This window comes from Enhydra lutris, unplaced genomic scaffold, assembly GCF_002288905.1.
Source record: "Enhydra lutris kenyoni isolate GAN:26980312 unplaced genomic scaffold, ASM228890v2 scaffoldscaffold15, whole genome shotgun sequence".
In the NCBI taxonomy this organism is placed as follows: domain Eukaryota; kingdom Metazoa; phylum Chordata; class Mammalia; order Carnivora; family Mustelidae; genus Enhydra; species Enhydra lutris.
The window spans coordinates 60,049,775-60,068,307 of record NW_019154099.1 but is presented as its reverse complement, the minus strand read 5'-3'; the positions used below and the strand labels follow the sequence as shown (position 1 = coordinate 60,068,307).

General features: G+C 49.2%; 1 protein-coding gene across 1 annotated transcript in view; it reads right to left on the bottom strand.

Moving 5' to 3' along the window:
- Window positions 1-18,533, bottom strand: part of LOC111147014 (myosin XVI) — a 471,268-nt gene that overhangs the window by 59,764 nt on the left and 392,971 nt on the right. Inside the window, exons 29-32 of the mRNA XM_022502858.1 lie at window positions 17,637-17,733; window positions 12,691-12,937; window positions 10,519-10,790; window positions 61-1,113 (exon numbers count right to left, since the gene is read on the bottom strand). Of these exons, the coding sequence (XP_022358566.1) occupies window positions 61-1,113; window positions 10,519-10,790; window positions 12,691-12,937; window positions 17,637-17,733 (1,669 nt within the window). The remainder of the gene's footprint in view (window positions 1-60; window positions 1,114-10,518; window positions 10,791-12,690; window positions 12,938-17,636; window positions 17,734-18,533) is intronic.

Here is an 18,533-nt window from a genome sequence, read left to right as displayed (position 1 = left end):
GCATGGAGGCGGAGATGGGCGTCCATCTCCAGGCACAGAGCTGGGCGCTGGTTCCCCTACCTTCGGGCTCCCTGATCCTCCTCCCCGCGGCGGACCTCCGAAGCACGCTCTTTCCAGAGCTGAAGAGGCTGGTCAGCTCGTCCAGGGGGCTGCCGAGCGCCCTGCAGTTTGGGGGGCTGTAGGGCACCGGGGAGGAGGGGCTGGCGCTGGCCTTCCTGTGCTCGGCCCTGGCTGCCCTCCCGGGGGAGTAGGGGGCCTTGGAGAAGGAGCTGCACGGGCCCCCCGCGGGTGCGGAGTTGGGCGGCTGGGGCGCTTTGGGCACTTCGGGGCTGGGGCCCGCTATCCGGCCTGCGTTCCCCAGGGGTTCCGGGGGGAAGGCGAAGTGCGTGGGCGGCCGGGGGGCCGGGGGCACGGGAGGGGGAGGGGGCGTAGGGGGGGACCCGCTCGTTGCCAGCGGGCAGGGGGACGCGGGCCTGTCCCCGTCGCCTTTTTGGTTCTTGGCGTGCTGTGGAGACAGGGGGCTCGAGCCTTCAGCCTGCACCGGGTACTTGAGGTTGGTCTCCAGCACGGGCAGCTTCTTCACCTCCAGGGGCGTCAAGGGCGACTCGTCGGACGCCGGGGAGCAGGTGACCGGGGTCGGGGGGAACACCAGGAGTGGGGGACGGTGGGGGAGCAGGTTGGGGAAGGGGGCCGGGATGTCGCACGCGTCTTTGCAGGGCCCGGCGGCGGCCTGGCCACCCCCTTCGCCATCCTCGCAGGTGACAGGGTTCCGAGTGTCACTCAGCAGAGGGGGCGACGCAGACGCCTCGGGGGGCGCGAAGTACTTCATCTCCTCGTACACGGCCTCCGCCTGCTCGGGGCTGCCGGCGCGGCCCACCATCTCGATGTAGACGGGCTCAGGCTCTGGCTCCAGCGGGGCGCGCATGGGGGGCGCGGGGGGCGCCGGGGGCGCAGGGACCCCCGGCGCGCGCTGCGGGCCCCCTCTGCGCTGCGCGCCCGCGATCTCCTCGGAGGAGCCGCTGAGCTTGGTGTTGGGGCTGCGCTTGGGTTTGCGAGGAGGAATTTTCTTCATGGTGCTGTAGTCGTCGCTGTGAGGTCGGGGTCGGGTGAGCCCTGCGGGGGGGAACAGGAGAAGTGCCAGGGGTTAACTAGGCCCCCGGAGCCCCACCGCCAGCCCCTACCTGCCTCCCTCCCTCCACCTTCCAGAGCCTCAGGCTGCCAACGAGAAAACCTATCCGGATCTTGGAGCTGGGGACCAGAGCTAGCTATTGGGGAAGGCGTCCTGGGCGCCGTGAGAGGGCCCGGCATTGCCAGCCACCTGTGAAGGGGAAGGCCTGGGGAAGCCCTGGGACCCGCCTCGGCTCTGCTGCAGGAACCCAGCACATCTGTGCGGCGGGGCCTGAGGCCGCTGTGAAGAAAGTGTTGGCTGAACCGATCCTCAAGACTTTGGAGGCCAGAAAATAAAGACTGGGGCCAGCAAGCCCATGAGCTAGTTAGTGGCATATGGATGCTTCCAGAGGGAAATGCCTAGGCTCACTGTAAGGGGTACACAGTGAACAAAACACCAACAAAAACACCAACGTGCATGGAGAGATTTTCTTAGAAAAGAACTTGATGAAACACGACGCTCACCGTGAGTTTTACGACATATTTGAATCCTTAAGAGAAACACGTATTTAACAGGGAAATCAAGAGGGCAATGATTCACAGAGATCTTCTAAGGGGAGGGGCGCCCTGCTGGCTCAGGGGGTAGGATGTGCGACTCTTGATCTCAGGGTGGAGAATTTGAGCCCCACCTTGGGCGCAGATATTATTTAAAATAAAACAAAACAAAACAACAAAAAACTTCAAAGACAGAAACTTGTTAGGCCGAAACAGGGGAGATACTCAGAAAAACAATGAAAGAGAAAGAAGAACCACTTAAATACGACTCTAAGACACTTATTAAAGGTTACGTTAACCCCCCCCCACCACATTCCAAGAGACTTCTTTTTTCTAATATATTTTTACCATAAATTGTCATAGTATTCTTATTAACTATAAGTTCTCTGGAAACTGAGATGTTCATGTCAGAAAACTGCGCAAATTTTGCTGAAGCAGCAAAACTTCTAGAAAATCTTGAACTGTTTTATTAATTTGGTATTTTACTGATCTGAAGGAAGGTATATAAGTGCAGCTAATTTTGCGGAGTTCATGAGTTGTTTCAGGCAGCCGGGTTTTTCGGTCCCTGTGCATGTCCAACAGCGATCTCTGTCTCTCGTTGTGGGGTGCCTATGGGGTCTCATGGCTAACAGTAAGGACTTTGGAGTCAGCTCTGGACTCAGATGCCAGAGTGATCATTCACTCGTGCCATCGTTCACTTAGGCGTGCATTCAAGCCGTATTTAACTGAGACACATTCGTGAACAGACAGAATGTTCCCTTCCTTCTTCTGCCCTAGTGGGAGGTGTCAGACAATAACAGCAAGTAAATAAAACAGATGAGTAAATTCTCTCGCGTGTTGGAATGTGATACACACCACAAGGACCAGGAACAGCAGGCCACAGGAAGGGGGTTCCAGGGTGGTGAAGAAAAGAGGTCTTGGGAAAATCTAAGTTCCAGTATCGTCACACGCAAAATGGTGATATCGGTCATTATCTCAGAGGAATAAAAGGGAGAGAAATGCTCAGCTCCTACTCTGGTACATTGTAAACATGAGTCAAATGGGAGATATCCAAGAGAGAAAGAAAAAGAACAAAGCTAATTTTCTAGCCCACTGGACATCTTTGTAAGCCAGTGTTCTACAGGGTTCACCAAAGCAGCCAACTTCTAAGAATGGAAAATGCCAAAAATGCAGAATTCTGTAACTCATAAGCATTATTCCAAAGGCTTTCAATGTGCTAAGACACAGCCGCTCATAAGCTTCTGGAAAGTTAATGAACCACACTAATTTTTAACATTAGAATTACCGAATTGTTCTGAAGATTTGAATAATTTAAAGGATTTGTGGCAGACTGTATTTTCCAAAACTGGCTTCAACAATATTTTTCAATCCCACATGCTCTTCCAGAACCTTGAAACCGGCAGGGCCTCCGTGACTGAGCCCCGATGAATCAACTGTGACAAAGGAGAAGCCACCCGCCTTCTGAGGCCGGTGGTGGGCAGCATGGCTTTAGTCTGGCTCCTGCTCCCCTGGGACGTGTCCTGGGGGCCCTGATCTCTATGCACAAAGTCTGTCTACCCTGCAGCAGCCCCGCTGTGGAGAACATGTGGAAAGGCCACAGAAGTGAGAGATGCCAGGCGACCCTACCTGCTCCAGGCCTCACCAGTCCAGGTGTCTCCAGCCCAGACACCAGAAATACACAGTGGACCAAGTCTTTGATGGTTCCGGCACTAGCCATTGTCTGACCATATCTGTGGCTCAGCCCAGCCAGCTGCTGGAACCGTGAGAGAGAGAGGATCATCACCACTGTTCTTTTAAGACGAGTTTGGAGAGGACTGTTACACAGCGGCAGAGGACTGATGCCAATATCGGTACTGGCCGCGTGCTGCTGCAAAGTGACTTGAAAAGTATGGTGGTGGCTTTGGAAGATCGGAGGAACCTTGATGACAGTGTGAGCGGAAGCGTGGTGATTCTCAAGAAGGCTCTTGGGGCGGCTTCAAGGAAAGTGAGGGAGATGCTGGAAGCTGGAGGAAACGCAACCCTTTGTATGCCACCGCAGAAGGGTTCGTGAGAGTGTCCCCTGCGGGGATGCCCACGGAGCTGGACGATCTAGTGAAGGAGGGCTGCAGGTGGAGTGGGAACGCTGCCTTCCAGATTATTCTAGCTGCCGCTAGTAAAATGTGAGAGTAAAGACATAAGCTAAACAAGGAGCTAATGACTATGAAGGAGCTAGAACTCCTTTATAACTATAAACCATAAAGGAATTTCTCTCTCTCCCCCTTTTGAAAATAACACAGCTCCTCACTGCCACGCTGTCCAGACAGCAGATGATTCTGGAGTGAAGATGTGATTTCCAGGCAGAGATGAAGTCTGTGGCATTTCCCTGAAAACCTAGCTAAAGATGAAGCCAAGGTCATGACTTTGAAACCCTTTCTCAAGACCTCAAAAAGATCTGAAGCCGTGTCTCATGCATACTTCCCAAGCAGCAACACTGTAGGACTCCTAAGAATATCAAGATTATCGCTCCAGAGAACTCCTGTAGAGAGCCCAGAGTAGAGATGACATTGTCTCAAAAAGTTAGTGTCTGTGGCTTTTTACCACTGGAGTGGATTACAGAGTGACTCACAAGAAACTCACTAAGCTTTTAAAGGAATTGTATCAGTGTTTACCAAAAAGGGCAGAGTCATTACCAAATGGCAAGTTCTGGCGCCTCAGGATGTTATGAGCTGAAAGCAGGCTGAGAGAGACCAGCCCCAAGCAAGTTGCCTCTTGCGCATTAGGAATTATAACTCAAAGGTGAGCCAAGATTGCAGACCATGGGCCTGAGAGCCACAGAAAACCATTTCCAGGTACCAGGACTCAATCCTAGTCAAGGCCCGGGCAACCTGTGCCCAGGTGTCCTTCAGAACTGCTGTGTGCCTTCCAAGTGTGCCATCTCCAGTCAAGGGCATATGCACCCATCCCTGCAGGGTCTTCTCACTGCAAGGAGTAGAGCCTGTCTTTGGACCAAATGGGGCATCCTGGAAGAGCTGTGCACCTGAGCTGCCAGGAAGCCTGGGTCTGACCAACGCAACGAGATGGGGACTTTGGGTCTGGGCGTGGTGGGCTGAGGAGAGGTGGCTTTGGGGGTTTGGAAGAGGAGTGACTGTATTTCATATGTGGGAAGGGTGTGAGTTGTTTTTGTCCAGTGGGTGGGTTGGAGTTGTATTCTAGAATCAGCCACAATAGTGTTTCCGATCCTGTTAAGAGGTCGAGTCTGTTTCTCCTTCGTAAGCCTGGGTGCACCCTTGGGACCGCCTGACAGATGGGAGGGATGTGGTGAAGGTGAGGCTGCCTGGCGTCCCCTCTCCCAGAGCATGTGCCTTTGACACGCTGCTTCTTTGTGTATGAAGTCCAGGTCCCCACCAAAGCTGTCACCCCGCATAAACCACGTGGAGGAAACATCTGGAGATAGAGACGCCCACATCGTCCCAGTCCTCACATGGCCGACGAGCCAGCATGCACAGGGCCAACCTTCAGATGACTCCAACTACCAACATGCAGCCTCTTGAAAGACCTTGACTGAGGACCACCCGGAGGGACCCATAACGACTGAATTTGAATCTTCGGGCGTGAGAAATAGAAGCTTCAGTCTTCATAAAATACAGTTACAAAACCACAGAATATTAAAGTCTCATTGCTTTTATGGGTGTTTCTCTGTATGTGTGTGTTCACACAAATACTAATAATTCATTTTAAACATGGATGGAAGGGCTATGAACAATGAACTTATATTAAGGATTTTCTTTAAAAAAATAAGGAATTTTCTTAACAATGTTTTGAGTCTTAATATTGATGGCTAAAACACCTGTGACTCCATCAGGATGGGGTCAGGCATTCATTTCCACAGTCACAGGACACCTTCAGGGCAAGGCCTGGTGTTGTAACAGTAGCTTAAGTGTTAAACCGAACATTCTCAGCCTCGTCTCTTATCTGAGCTACTGCGCAACGATCTAGGGAATTAACGTCACGCTGAGGTTCTCTTAGGAGATAAAATGTTCTTACACAGAATACATGCCCATTGAAGGTTCCCTGAGGCATGTCAGGTGGCTTTTAAGGCACCATTTTGAGTAGGACACAAGTTATTTGGCCCTATTCTCCCTGAAAAAAAGGTGCCTACATAGTTAATCTATAAGAAAGAGAAAATGAATGAGAAGCTTGTTCATCAAGAAAATAGTTCTGTCTGTGCATGTACATATTCACCATATTCCAATCCCTTCAGAGTGATTCTGCCTAGTTTCAGAGGAAACTTAATGCTTGGCATAGGGCCCTGGACAGAGGATGCTCAGCTAGACACCAGCTGGCTGGACGCCGGACCAGCCCCATACACGAGTGAACGTAGTATCAACCTATAACCAGCTACAAAAGGGGGGAAAAAGGGCTTCCACTGAGCTGTGACATATTGCGACCTGATAACATTTTTCTTTTTTTTTTTTTTTGGTGGGAGGAGTCCATAACGTTTGCTGTTACCCCATCTACCCCCACTGGACTTCACCCCATATGGGTAACATCACTGAAATGTCCTTCCCAGCCCCTTCTTAGGTTCCAACAAGGGTGAGCACCCTTGTCTTGTGTTCTGCACCACCTCCTCTCTTTGCTGTTAGTCTGCCTATCTTATAATTCGTTTGCCCATTTATCTCCCCCTGGTCTCTGTGGCCCTCTGGGGGAGGTGGCCTCATGGAGTACAGTTAATTACTGTGTGTCGAATGGACTCATGTGTCCTAAGTTGTGAAACACGCACTCTTACTCTTTATTCAGTAACATACTCTCAGGATGGTGTTCACCAAATATCTAATTTCTGTCAAATTTTAGCTAATAGGAAAATATAAGTCAAGGGGCTTCTGTGAAAAATGCACTAACAGGCCAAATCCAGCAAATCTCAAGGCCAAATTGTGGTCATTCTGATTTACTGATAAGAATCGACTTCTGTGTGAATGGAAGTAATACAAAGAAATGCATTCCTATAACATGCATTTGTTCCATAAATACTTCCTGAGCGCCTGCTGTGTACCAAGGGGTAGTCTTGAGTAAAGATAAACACAGATAGTGAAAAGAGATGGAATGTTATTTCCAAATTAAGCTACACAGATGAACTATTCTAGTATAAATATAAACTTATGAATTTATATTTGTATCATTTATAAATATATAAATGGTCTTGTTGGGAATGGAGTTATACAGCCATTTAGTTTTAAAAATTATGGATTCCACAAGGTATTATTTCTAAGGAATGGGCTGCTGTCGTCTGAAGGGCTAGAGGGTGTGGAGATCACGTGACAGGAGAGTGAACAGTGAAGGCTGCTGCTACTCCAGCAAAACCTCTTGCAATCCCCCATCCAGTTACCCCAAGCCTGGGAACAAGTGTGCACCGTGGGCTCAGAGAATCAAGTCTCCAGAAGGGTGCACGAGCTGGGAGCTGGGAACCCCCTAGACAGGAGAAGCAGCAGCCCTGTTCTTCCTGCCCTAGTCACTTTGGCAAAGAGCAGCCCTAGACTTTTAAAAAATAGCACAGTTGCCCCTTGAACAGCACAGGGGCTGGGGTGCCCACCACTCCTGCTATTGAAAATCTGCCTGTAACTTTTGACTCTCCCCGAATTCTCCTACTGATATAGCATGCTGTTGCAGAAGCAACAGTCCATGTACGTGTAATTTACATATGTATTATATACTGTATCTTTACAACAAAGTAAGCGAGGGAAAAGAAAATGTTACCCAGAAAATCAGAGAAAATATGTTTACGGGGTCGTACACTATCGAGAAACAATCCACGTATAACCGGACCCATGCAGTTCTAGCCTGGGCTGTTCAAGGGTCAGCTCTACTTGCAAAAGTCGGCCCGAACTTGCTAATAGTTTGCACACAAGTGTCGGAATTTACTGGCTCAGAAAATTGCTTCATGCTTCTCAGGCACAAAGATGGTGAGAAAAAAATAAAAGAGCTCTCTCCATTGCCTGTCTTTATTATGACTGCGTTTACTGGATGAGAACTTATGGGAAAGGCTTAATGTGACCTAATCTTTGGTTTCTCTAAGCTTCTTGGCTCTCCTTCTCAGACCTCCCTTCACTACGTAACCTTCGGAGATGAATCAGCAGCTTTCCCTGCAAAAGAAGAGTGTCTGAACTCGGTCTTTTCAGAAGCCAAAAGGAATGGATCAAGTAAGAAACTGACTGGGTTGCGGTCCTTGTTTTTATGAAATCAAGGCTGACACAGCATTTTAAATAGCAATCCGAGTTTCTTCCTGTCTTCTCCAGAAGGACAGTTTTGTGACATATACAAAAAGCCCAGCACTGTCCTTAGGGTACAAGCGTGGAGAATCAGTGGTGTCTGAGAGGATTTTCTGCCATGTTTGGAGGTTCCACACCCCACAGTGTCACTAATGACTGAGGAACTGAGTTCTAAATTTCACTTAATTTGAAGTTAAATGTCAATAGCCAGACATGGCTAGTGGCCTCTGTCCTGGACACCTCCACTCCTGTCACAAAAGCATAAATGGGGCCAGAGCCCCTGTGCATGGTGGGTTTCTCTCAGAAGGGCGTATGGATTGGAAACCCAGGCGACCAGACCCCCACGGGGCCTGACTCCTGATGGTAGGGAAACCAGCGGGCACACCTGCCCTATCGGATTAGCAGGTTTGAGGGAGGGGTTGTCTCCAGCGGCAGGAGAGGCGGTGGTGGGCATAGAGTCGCGTGAGGAGTCTTGTAAGAAAGGACACACAATGTAGACAGCATCAACACACCACCTCCTGGGCTGACCTCCAAATTCTTAGTTCACAGGGTTCGACCTGCGCGGGAGACCCTGACAGGTGACCTCGGTCACAAGCCAGCTGAAATTAGATTCCAAGAACTTAACTTTCTCCTGAAAGTCTTGCAACCCTCATGGCATCCCATCATGCATTTTGAACCGCGAGACTGCCCGGTGCGTCCTCACAGGAGTGGCAACGTCCTGTCACCTGCTTTTATATGTATTTCTTCTCTCCTATGGTTCTCGGGTCACTTTTTCTTAACGGACGTGTTTTGATGTCATCCCCAATACTTTCTCTCCCTTCCTGATGCCGTGACTAGTTGGCACCAGCTGAATACTACAGAATCTCAAGTCCAGGGCAGATGGCTTTGGAACGGGCACACATGGGAGTTTTCAGATGGGACGGACTATTTTGGGGCCGACCTCCTCAACTCGGTAGCACTCGTGTGCGGCGTTGGGAGTCAGGACAGGGAGCCGCCTCGGGCGGGCTGTGATAGTCAGTCTCGCTTTGTGTTTTCCAGCTTCTGATGCTATCCTGGTCTAGTCCACATTTCTTCAGCTCATCAGTGTTCGCCTGCAGGAGGCCGTTCTTCCTCTTCCAATAAACCCAAGGGAGCTTCCTTTGGCGCAATTTTTTCAGCTCTATACCACAAATCCTGGGCAGAGGTTTGAAAGTAGGGCTGGAAATGGGATGCATCCCTCACCCCGGGAGCGGGTTTACGGTCTGTCTAGATGACAGCCTCTTGTGGTTTGTGGGGGTGTCGGAGGGGCCCCACATCTCCGCTAATCCGGCTCTAGCGCTGGGTCTGCGCTCGCACTGATGTCCCCCTGAGCCTGTCCGCCCGAGATTTCCCTGACGCCGCTTTCAACTTTCGTAGCTGTTTTTGGTGCCGTGACCTCAGAAACACACTTGCATGCCTCTCCCGAAACTTAGGAATTTCTCTACATTTCCTACCTCCCTGTATTATCATGACATGACTCATACATTACCATACTGATGGCCTTTTTTTTTTTTTTAAATTAAGTATTCTCTTAAAAACCCATTCTTTTGCCTGCCTTCAGCTCAGGTCATGGTCTCAGGGTCTTGGGATTGAGCCCTGCATTGGGCTCCCTCTCCCTCTGCCTGCCTCTCTGCCTACTTGTGATATCTCTCTGTCAGATAAATAAATAAAATCTTTTAAAAGATTCTAAAAAAAAAAAGCTTTAAAAAATCCATTCTTTCTGAAAGTGACGATGAAGAAGCATCTTTCCTGGTAGCTGGGGCTTTCACTGCTCATGGCGTCGGAGCCACAGTCTTTCCACTGTCCCCTGGTATCACCCATCTCCTCCCCCAGATGGGTGCGTGGCTTCACCATGATTTTGTATTCTTGGCTGATGGAAGGAGCTGTGATCCATCCCATGTCCAGGTGGAAGTTCCTCTAGCGGAACCCGCACACCACGCCTTGTAGAGTTTCACTCCCCGCCCTGCACCTCCTCCCCTACCCGTTGTACGTTTCTCTGAAGCCGTGATACACTGAAATACTTTATGTATTGACTTGTTCACTGTGTCAAGGATCCGTCTTCCCACACAAGAACACAAACCCCATGAGGAAAGATGATCCCGTTTGTTCCAGATATGATGTATCCTGGGCTTACGACAGGGCCTACCTGCGGGCAGGGGATACAGAACTCTGCGGTCAGTACCTGCTCTGCCCACATGTCCTGCCTTTGTTTTCACTCTTTGAAAAATGAGTAATTAGGCGGTGACAGTCACATGAACTAGTCATTGTGAGATTTTAGGCTTGTAATCAGTGAACATTTTCCCGGACAAGGACAGACACCCTGGTGTGCTCTGGTCTGAGGCCCCTCGCCCACACTGACAATGCTGATGGGGGAGGCATAGTGAGGAAATGATACACAAGAAGCTTTTCCCTAACACCCGGGAGAGCTGAATACATATGATTTATATTTAGTGATTAAAGAGCTGCTGGCAGGCTGACAGCTGGACTTATTTCTATTAAAGATAGATTAGGGCAGCGATACTGCTGGGGCATTCAGACACCGGAAGGCAGAGCACCAGGGCCCCCGACCAGGCGCCCCCCACCTTCCCCTGCTGACCTTCGCCTGCTGACTCCCGGGCCACCGCCCACAGGCAGGCGCTCACGGCCTCATAGGAGGCGCTCAGCCGCGTGGTGGGGTCCCTCTTGGGCTTGGGCGGAGGCTGTTTCCGTGGTGAGGGGAGGCCGCTGCCATCATCCAGGCTGGACACCGAGTGCAGAGAAGGAGACCGGGCGGACGGGCCAGCCAGGGCCTGGATCAGGCCGTCCACCGCCAAGGGGACCGGGACGGAGCTGTAGTGGCAATGCCTAGGTCCAGCCCTATCTTCGGCTCTGGGGGAAACAGAACACAAAGAGCACCCCAGCGGGGGGCCCAGATGCGTTATTGAGACGGTCACAATGAACCCGCTCAAGCAGACATAATCTGGCTTTTCGGTGAACGGTGAACGGACGTCCCCTGCCGCGGTCCGAGGAGGCGTGTCTCGGGCTCCGGGACCGGCCGCACCCAGGGAACGCTGCCCACCCTCCCGGCCAGCCCGCCGCCGCACGAGCGCGGTGCGGACCATCGCGGCGACGGAGAACCTCAGCCGACACGGCACGTGCTAACAGACCGCCACGTTTTCTATCAGGCGCTCGCTGAATGAATTTTCACACTCGGATTATTAAGCAAATCAAAAAACCAGAATTTCAATCTGAATGATAATTTCTGGGAAATCCGTCTTAATAGAGAGTTACCGATGCATCAAATGCGGGGAGTTCATCACCATCTCCCATTGCCAAAGAGTATGCTCTTGACTTAACACCAGCAATGGTTTACGCTTCTCTCTCTCGCTCGCTCCCCTTTTCTCCTTGCCAGTGAAACTCCACGAGCAATTATTTAACGATGGGCAGAATGATTATTTTTGTTCGGTTCCCCCATCGGTGTGCACAATGCCAAGCGAACCGCTGGCAGTCAATAAATAAATGGGAAAAGACTTCTTCACTTAATTTTATATCAGGCAAAATGAATACATAATCAAATGGGGAAATTGGGGTGGCTGTTGAGTTCCAGCAGCGAAAATAATAAATATTATTTGGGAAGTCAGATAAAATTAATAGTTATCTGGTTTAAAAAAAAGTCCCTTCTGGCTCCACACGTCAATGTAATCGTGTATCAGGGAGATGCTAGTGCGTTCCTCGCACAAGGAGTCTCTGAGCGTTTGTGTTTGTAATTATAGCTTTGTGCGACAGCACACCAGCCGGGGTGGGGGAGCCACCGCGAGGCAGAGCCAGACACCCGTGTGGAAGATGAACTAGCGGAGACGAAAGCAGGGCACTCAGTGAATAATTTGTTTTCCCTGTAATGTTTAATTACAGTTTTCCGTACAAAGGGAAGTTTTTCAGTATTTAATCATGGAGATATTTGAAGCTAATTAGTGAGAGACACATCGCCATTTCATCTTTAATAAAAAATCCTTTGACACAGGAAGCCGAGGCGATGGGGAGTCATTTTCCGTGAGAAACGACCAGGGAATGCCAAGTTTCTACGGAAAAACAAACACCTGCCTGTCGTCGAGAGAGGACCCCGGTCCCCGCCCTCCCGAGAGGGGGGCCGAGAATCAGGGGTGTCCCCGTCCTCCAGGGAGAGGCAAGACCGGTAAGACGGAGAAGCACCAGGTCGCCTCCACACTCCTATCCCAAGCTCAGTGTCCAAAGCGAACTTGACAATGAAAAGTGTTTCCCCTGAATTTTCCTGTTGGCAACGAAACTGACAAATTACTAAGGGAAATATAAGACCTAAAGAGCACCGATTCCACTTCTCTGTGTTCGGAGTGGCTTCTCCATTGTTTGGCTCAGATTTCCAGACGTTTCTATGAGTCACCTTATATATATATAATTCTTATATAAAGATGTCAAGAACCGAGCTGTATATTTTTGCTAAGACAGAAATATGAGCTCCCTTAAAACTGTGGCCTTGAGACGGTAAGCGATGCAGCATCGTAGGGGAAGTGATAACCGTCTCATACGGAGAAACTAGCAGAGGGCATCCATTGCATGAAAAGAAAGCATGAGAAGGGACCCTTTTAGATTACTCGGAGGTTTCAAAGAGCAAGTCACACACACGCACATCCATGCTCGTTCCCATAACCACCGTCATATTCGACGGAACCCTGCATTAAGGACTACTGGGATTTTCTTGACTCCACTGGATCAATGATAAAGGTAATTAAAGTTGCATATGATCTGCCTTTACCTTTTGGTTCCTTCCTCTGGCTTGTGTCTGGCCTCCACCTTCGCTTTATGGTAAGTAGCATTCATTTCGTTCCGCAGCCGGTCGTTTTCACGTGCAATGTCAGAAGCGTTCTGAATGACCAGGGCATCGTAGGTCTTCAACCCCATGTCTTCCGTAATCTGCAGGAAGCTGTTGATGGACGTGACCTCTTGCTGTCTGATGCTCCTTTTCTGAAGCAAGTGCTGGCGTGCTAGAAACCCTCGTACAACTTCCATAAAAAAAACACAATCATGGGTCCGTGAGAGGAGCAGAAGCGAAACCCAGACACACAGTCCCAACACACAAATGCCTCGGCAGATGCATCTCACCCAGAACTGGGATTTACAAAACCTTCTCATCTCATGTCTGGAAAGGGATCTGCATTCAGCAATGGTAACACCTAAGAGGCGAAATCTGTAACCTAAGGAATGAGGCATCCACACTTGTTTTTGAAACATAGGCTGGACATGATGGTCCGGACGAAAGAAAGAAGGTCAGTGGGGAGGAACCTGGTCTAAACCACAGAGAATTCTGCAGTGTGGTGGCAACTGGGCCACTTTAGGGGGCACTGCTCATCTCTCGTTATATCCGAGTAGAACAGAGACGGCTGAGGCTTCTGGAAGTTGTCTTCAATAACACGCACGTATTGTTAATAGGACTATGATTGAACTCCTAAAAAAAAAAAAAACGAGCAGTGCATTTAAGACTCTGGAAAGAGATTATGTGTGAATTGAGGACATCCTTCCTGCTCTCCAGGGAAGGGGTGCTAGCTAGAAAAATGTGTAAGAATTAGAAGAAACAAATGAGTGAACACACTTTGAAATGGCTAATATGTCAGTAACAAATGGTAAGACTTGAAAACAGAAGTAACAATGCCCACCATTTACAGGCATTTTCATGTGTCGGGCTCTCTATCATTTCATTCCCAATTCATATGAAGGATGATTCATAAACCATTGTCTCCATTGTGCACCCAGAGAAAGAGAAGCTTAGTGGAACTACAAAGTTTCCTCCACGGAAGCACCACCAATGGAGGGTAGAGCCAGGTTTCAAATCTCCGTGCTTATGCACCCAAACTCATTCCCTTTCCTTGGACCACCCAGATGCTGCTTCAGCTCCCCAGAGAGCAGGTCACCAACAGGGACATCCCAGGGAAGCATATTGTCGTCAACATGAAGAAGAACTTTTAACGATGAGCGGAGTGCGCACACAGGTCGGGCCAGCTCCTGCGAGAGGGAGTCAGCGTGTCTGAGAGGGTCAACGGCCCCTTCTCCTGGGTGCCGTGAACAGGTGCAAAATTCCAGCCGCGCCTTCTGACCTTAGGACGCCGCCCCTTCCAATTCCAAGTTTCTAAGGTCAGAAGGAGTTGCTAGAACTCTAAGAAGAACTAAAATCTCAGGGGAAAAAACTAACGTGTGTAGCAAAGACATGTTGTTTTGGGGGGGGGGCGTCCTGTAAAACATTAAGTGCTTTAAACTATTCACAAATAGAAGAAAAAATGTGCGGCTTATCTAGAATATTCATTTTGATGCCTTTATTCGATTAGAAGGTGGAAAGCCAAACACAACTTTCCATAATTATGACTCCAGAGGCAAATAATATGCAGACATCTAAAATGCTTAAGGCCCCCCCCATGGCAATACTAAATATTCAGTTACTTTGGAAGGCAGCTGTTATTAAGTTCGCTGTGAAACAGTCATGCTGAACCCATGTAAAGGGGGAAAAGAATTCGCAGTGAAAGGTACGATCAGACTTCCAGGTATGAAAAATGCATCGTAAAAGCAAAAGTGTCCACTATGCAGTGGGCCTGAGAGAAAAGAGAAGAGCTCAAATGGGTCCATTTGCTCGCTCGTTCCTGTTACAGTAAAAAAAAAAACTGAGACATTGACTTTTGCAAGGGTGAAGGTGAGGGTATATTCAAGATGTTTAATCTTTCAGAACAAAGCGAAGATTAATGTGGCCACGGAGGACGTTTTGTGACCCCGTGAGAGAAGAGCTATTCACCGCACGGACACTCATGGGGGCCCCTCGTCCCACATCTGGGGACTCTGTCTTCTCACACTCGCTACTGGCAGCCTTTAAAGATTCTTTAAACATGATACACCAACTGCTGAAACTTGCTTTCCTCAGTAAGAGGCAACTGGTAAAAACAAATTTGTCACAATGGATCGCCAGTACTTGTTCTCTCTCCGACAAGTTAAAAGTCGGCTTTCCTGACGCTTCCAGCCAGGACCAAGTGAACATGTAGGGTCAGGAAGAAACTTCCATTAGGAGTCACTGAGTATTAAAATGCTTAGAGTTTAGGCTTTCTCCCCAACCCCACCATGTACAAAGGAAAAACGACAACCCTTGAAAAACGGAAAATAACTCCGGATTGTATAAATGTTGAGTAAATTTCACACCAGTAAAAAGTACTGAAGGGATTGTTCCAAGAGATACAAAAATAAAAATCAATAATTAATGCTTTGCATTTAAGAGCCTGTAGTTCTAAAGATACTTTTACCTCCATTATTTCAATTATGCAATCTGAAATTATGGTTTTATTGTGATGCCACTTTTTTAAGACCTGTCTCAGTTTTTATCTTTCAACATGAAGGAATACCTAGAGTTCTCATTTCTTCACTTTAAGGTCAGTGGGATCACCTGAATGTTTGCCGTTAAATCGGGGAGATGTTCTTAGCAAGCACCCCTGAGCGAAGAAGGGGTACACGTTCTTCTCCTTGTATGGAAGTGAAAATTTCCAGGAGAACTCGGGATCCCATTCTATGTGTGGACACCATGACAGTTAATGGGATTCTCCATTGGCTCCAGAGCTCAGGGGTGAGGGCACTGGTCTTGGCGACGGGGCCCCCATCCCAGCTCCAGCTGAGGCTGTAAGGGCAGACGCTGAATGTGGAGGGGGGGCCCGAGACTCTGCATTTCTGACTGGCTCCCAGGTGGCGCTCACAGGACACAACAGGGGAGTGGCTGAGCCCATGCACAGAATTGCAATGGTGGCAGTGCAGACTGACCTGCGACCTCCGCCTCTCCTTCCGTGGATGAAGGACAAAGGGGCCAGACGCACATAAGCCAGAGAGGAGCAGGGGTTGCCTAGAGTTGGGGTGGACTGCCTCCATCCCCAAAGCTCCCTGCACCACTGCTGACCTCCAGGCTGCTGCAAGGGGCTTCGGCAGTCCAGGAGGAGAGCCAGCCATGTGACCTTGGGGTCTGGAGGACATGGTGGACTGTGCCGGGGTCCTCTACTGTGTTTCTCAGGCACTGGATGTCCATGTTATGAAAGCGATGACTGCTTGGAGTCATTGAAAGGGGCTTATTTGAGAGCACTGGGGGCAGAGGGCCGGAGGCTGGGGGAGAAGTCCAGGTGACTGCCTGCAGGAGAGGTCAGGCCACCTCTCAGGTGAGCAGCGCCCAGGCTCCTGCAGGTGTGCTCCCGCAGAGCCAAGGGCCACCCTTGAACACCTGCAGCCACGTTAGAGAACCCCAAGGCCAGCCCACATGGGGGCCAGTCAGACAGAAGGGGCTGCCCTATCCCCTCCTGTTGCCAGCCCCAGGGGTGTGTAGACAGGGTGAGACCCACCCCCAGGCCCCCACCCCCACCCCCGCAGGGCCTGTGGCGGCTAAGAGGGATAGTTTAACTTGGAAGGTAGTTCTGACTTCTGAGCATTTCTCAGACTGGGCCTGTACAATTCTGTGGAGACCGTTTGAAGCAACAGCATCTAGCAGGGTTTTTAACGATCAGAAACGATGGGACCCCCCTTGGAGATTTCACGCAGGGGCTCCATGGACAGAGGCTTGAACAGAATCAAACCGATTTCTGCATCCCACGAGCTGTGCCTGTGTTTAACATTTCCGGAGGGGGGCGCCTGGGTGGCTCAGTGGGTTAAGCCGCTGCCTTCAGCCCAGGTCATGATCTCAGGGTCTTGGGATCGAGTCCCGCATCAGGCTCTCTGCTCAGCGGGAAGCCTGTTTCCCCCTCTCTCTCTGCCTGCCTCTCTGTCTACTTGTGATCTCTCTCTGTCAAATAAATAAATAAAATCTTTAAAAAAAAACAAAAAAAAAAAAAACAAAAAAAATCAAACATGTCCGGAGGGATCAGAGAGCTAAGCTCATTATAACAGGTTCCGCCAAAACTAGCCTGTATATCTCCTTCTTTTACCTTTCCTTAGATATCATTTATGATATCTAATATAATCAAATCATTAAGCAAATTAAAAATTAATGTTAGTAAGTGTATATATATTTTATGGGTGGCGTAGTTAAGATTTTTTTTTTTTTTTTAATGTGCCCGTTTGCAATGGTCACTTGGGTTTTTCCAGGGGAAAAAATTCTGCAAGGGATCTCTCCCAACACAAAAATGCTGTTGCTGTCTGCTATCAAAGGTAATAGCCCGATATTATTGTCTCTATAAAGGAAAGGGAAGAGTCAAGGATTTTCCCAAGGCACATGGAGGGTTCCATAAAATCCCAGCGTACCAGTGATACTGATGGAAATGGCCTATGTATGGTTCTTAGGGGCATCTCAGTGCCTCGTTGTGGTGGTGAGGGGCGGCGGTTCCCAGTGAAGATTCAAAGCTACGTCTTCCTGCCTGTGCTTTCTGCTCAGATCAACAAGTGTGAATATTTGCAAGGTGGTGGCGGCGTAAATTATAAAGACAAATGGTCCCTCTTCCAAACTGTGAGGGAGGTGCAACTTTGATACGAAATTTCCGGTGGAATGACTACCAGATACAGCAGGGCCACGCGGGCATCGGCTGGTTGACAGGAAGGGCTGTCTCAGCTCCCGGGCCCTGCCTGCACGTGGTGTCATCGCAAGGACAGAGGGGCCCACCACGGAGTAGGTCCCACCAACATTTCAACTCGGGGATGTCCTACGAGACGCTGTGTTTCACAACTCAGACAGGTCCAGAAAGGTGAGGGCGTGATTCTTACCTTTTTGGCAGATGATAATTTTTCTCTGGAGCCGCAGGCACAGATCATTGAGCTGGTCGGCGTGCCAGTATTTTAGAAACACTTTTCGGACTCCCATCTAAAACACAAACCGCAGGAGACATTACTGCATGAAGATACCAACAATGGTGATGGGAAAACAGTCAGGCAAGAGATTTTTCCAGAAGAGGGTTAGAAGAAACGCAGCTAACAATATTAATTCCACTACATTTTCCTTAATTTCTTTTCCAAACGCTACTACATCTACTTGCAACCCCAAAGGTTTTATTCTAATAAGCGTGCTCGCTGTGTACTCACACTGTCATTAATGTTTGCAAATGCCCACACATGAGAGTTGTGGTGACCGTGCCACACCTGGCCAAGGAGAAACACAGGCCTTGACCCCACTGGGAGCTGAGACCATCCCCTTCTCCTCCCTCTGTGATTCTTTTCTTTCCTCAACTCTAAGCAGGGAGGTTGAGTCTATGAGAAAGAAAACGATAAAACAAAAAGACCCACAGACCCCATAAAGCGGACACACAAAATTGTGTCATTTCCATAATTTTTTCCCACTACATGTTATTGTATGTTATTATACATCGAATGTTCATACGCCCACATTACAAAGCTGCAGCCCCAAAGTAAAAAGTCTTGACAAGGTCACCTATGAGCAAGAACCACCTAGTAGATTCTGTAAATGACAACACAATAAGCATTTCTCTGCAGGATTTTCATTATTTTATTTTATCCTGTTTTATTTATTTATTTATTTTTTCTGCAGCATTTTTAAGGAGCGTGTTACCGAAGCAGCGTCCACAAAAGCTACGGTGGTGTGCAAGCCAGCCCGGGCACACGGCTGCGGAGGGAGACCACGGCCAAAGGAAAGTCTTCAAGCCACAG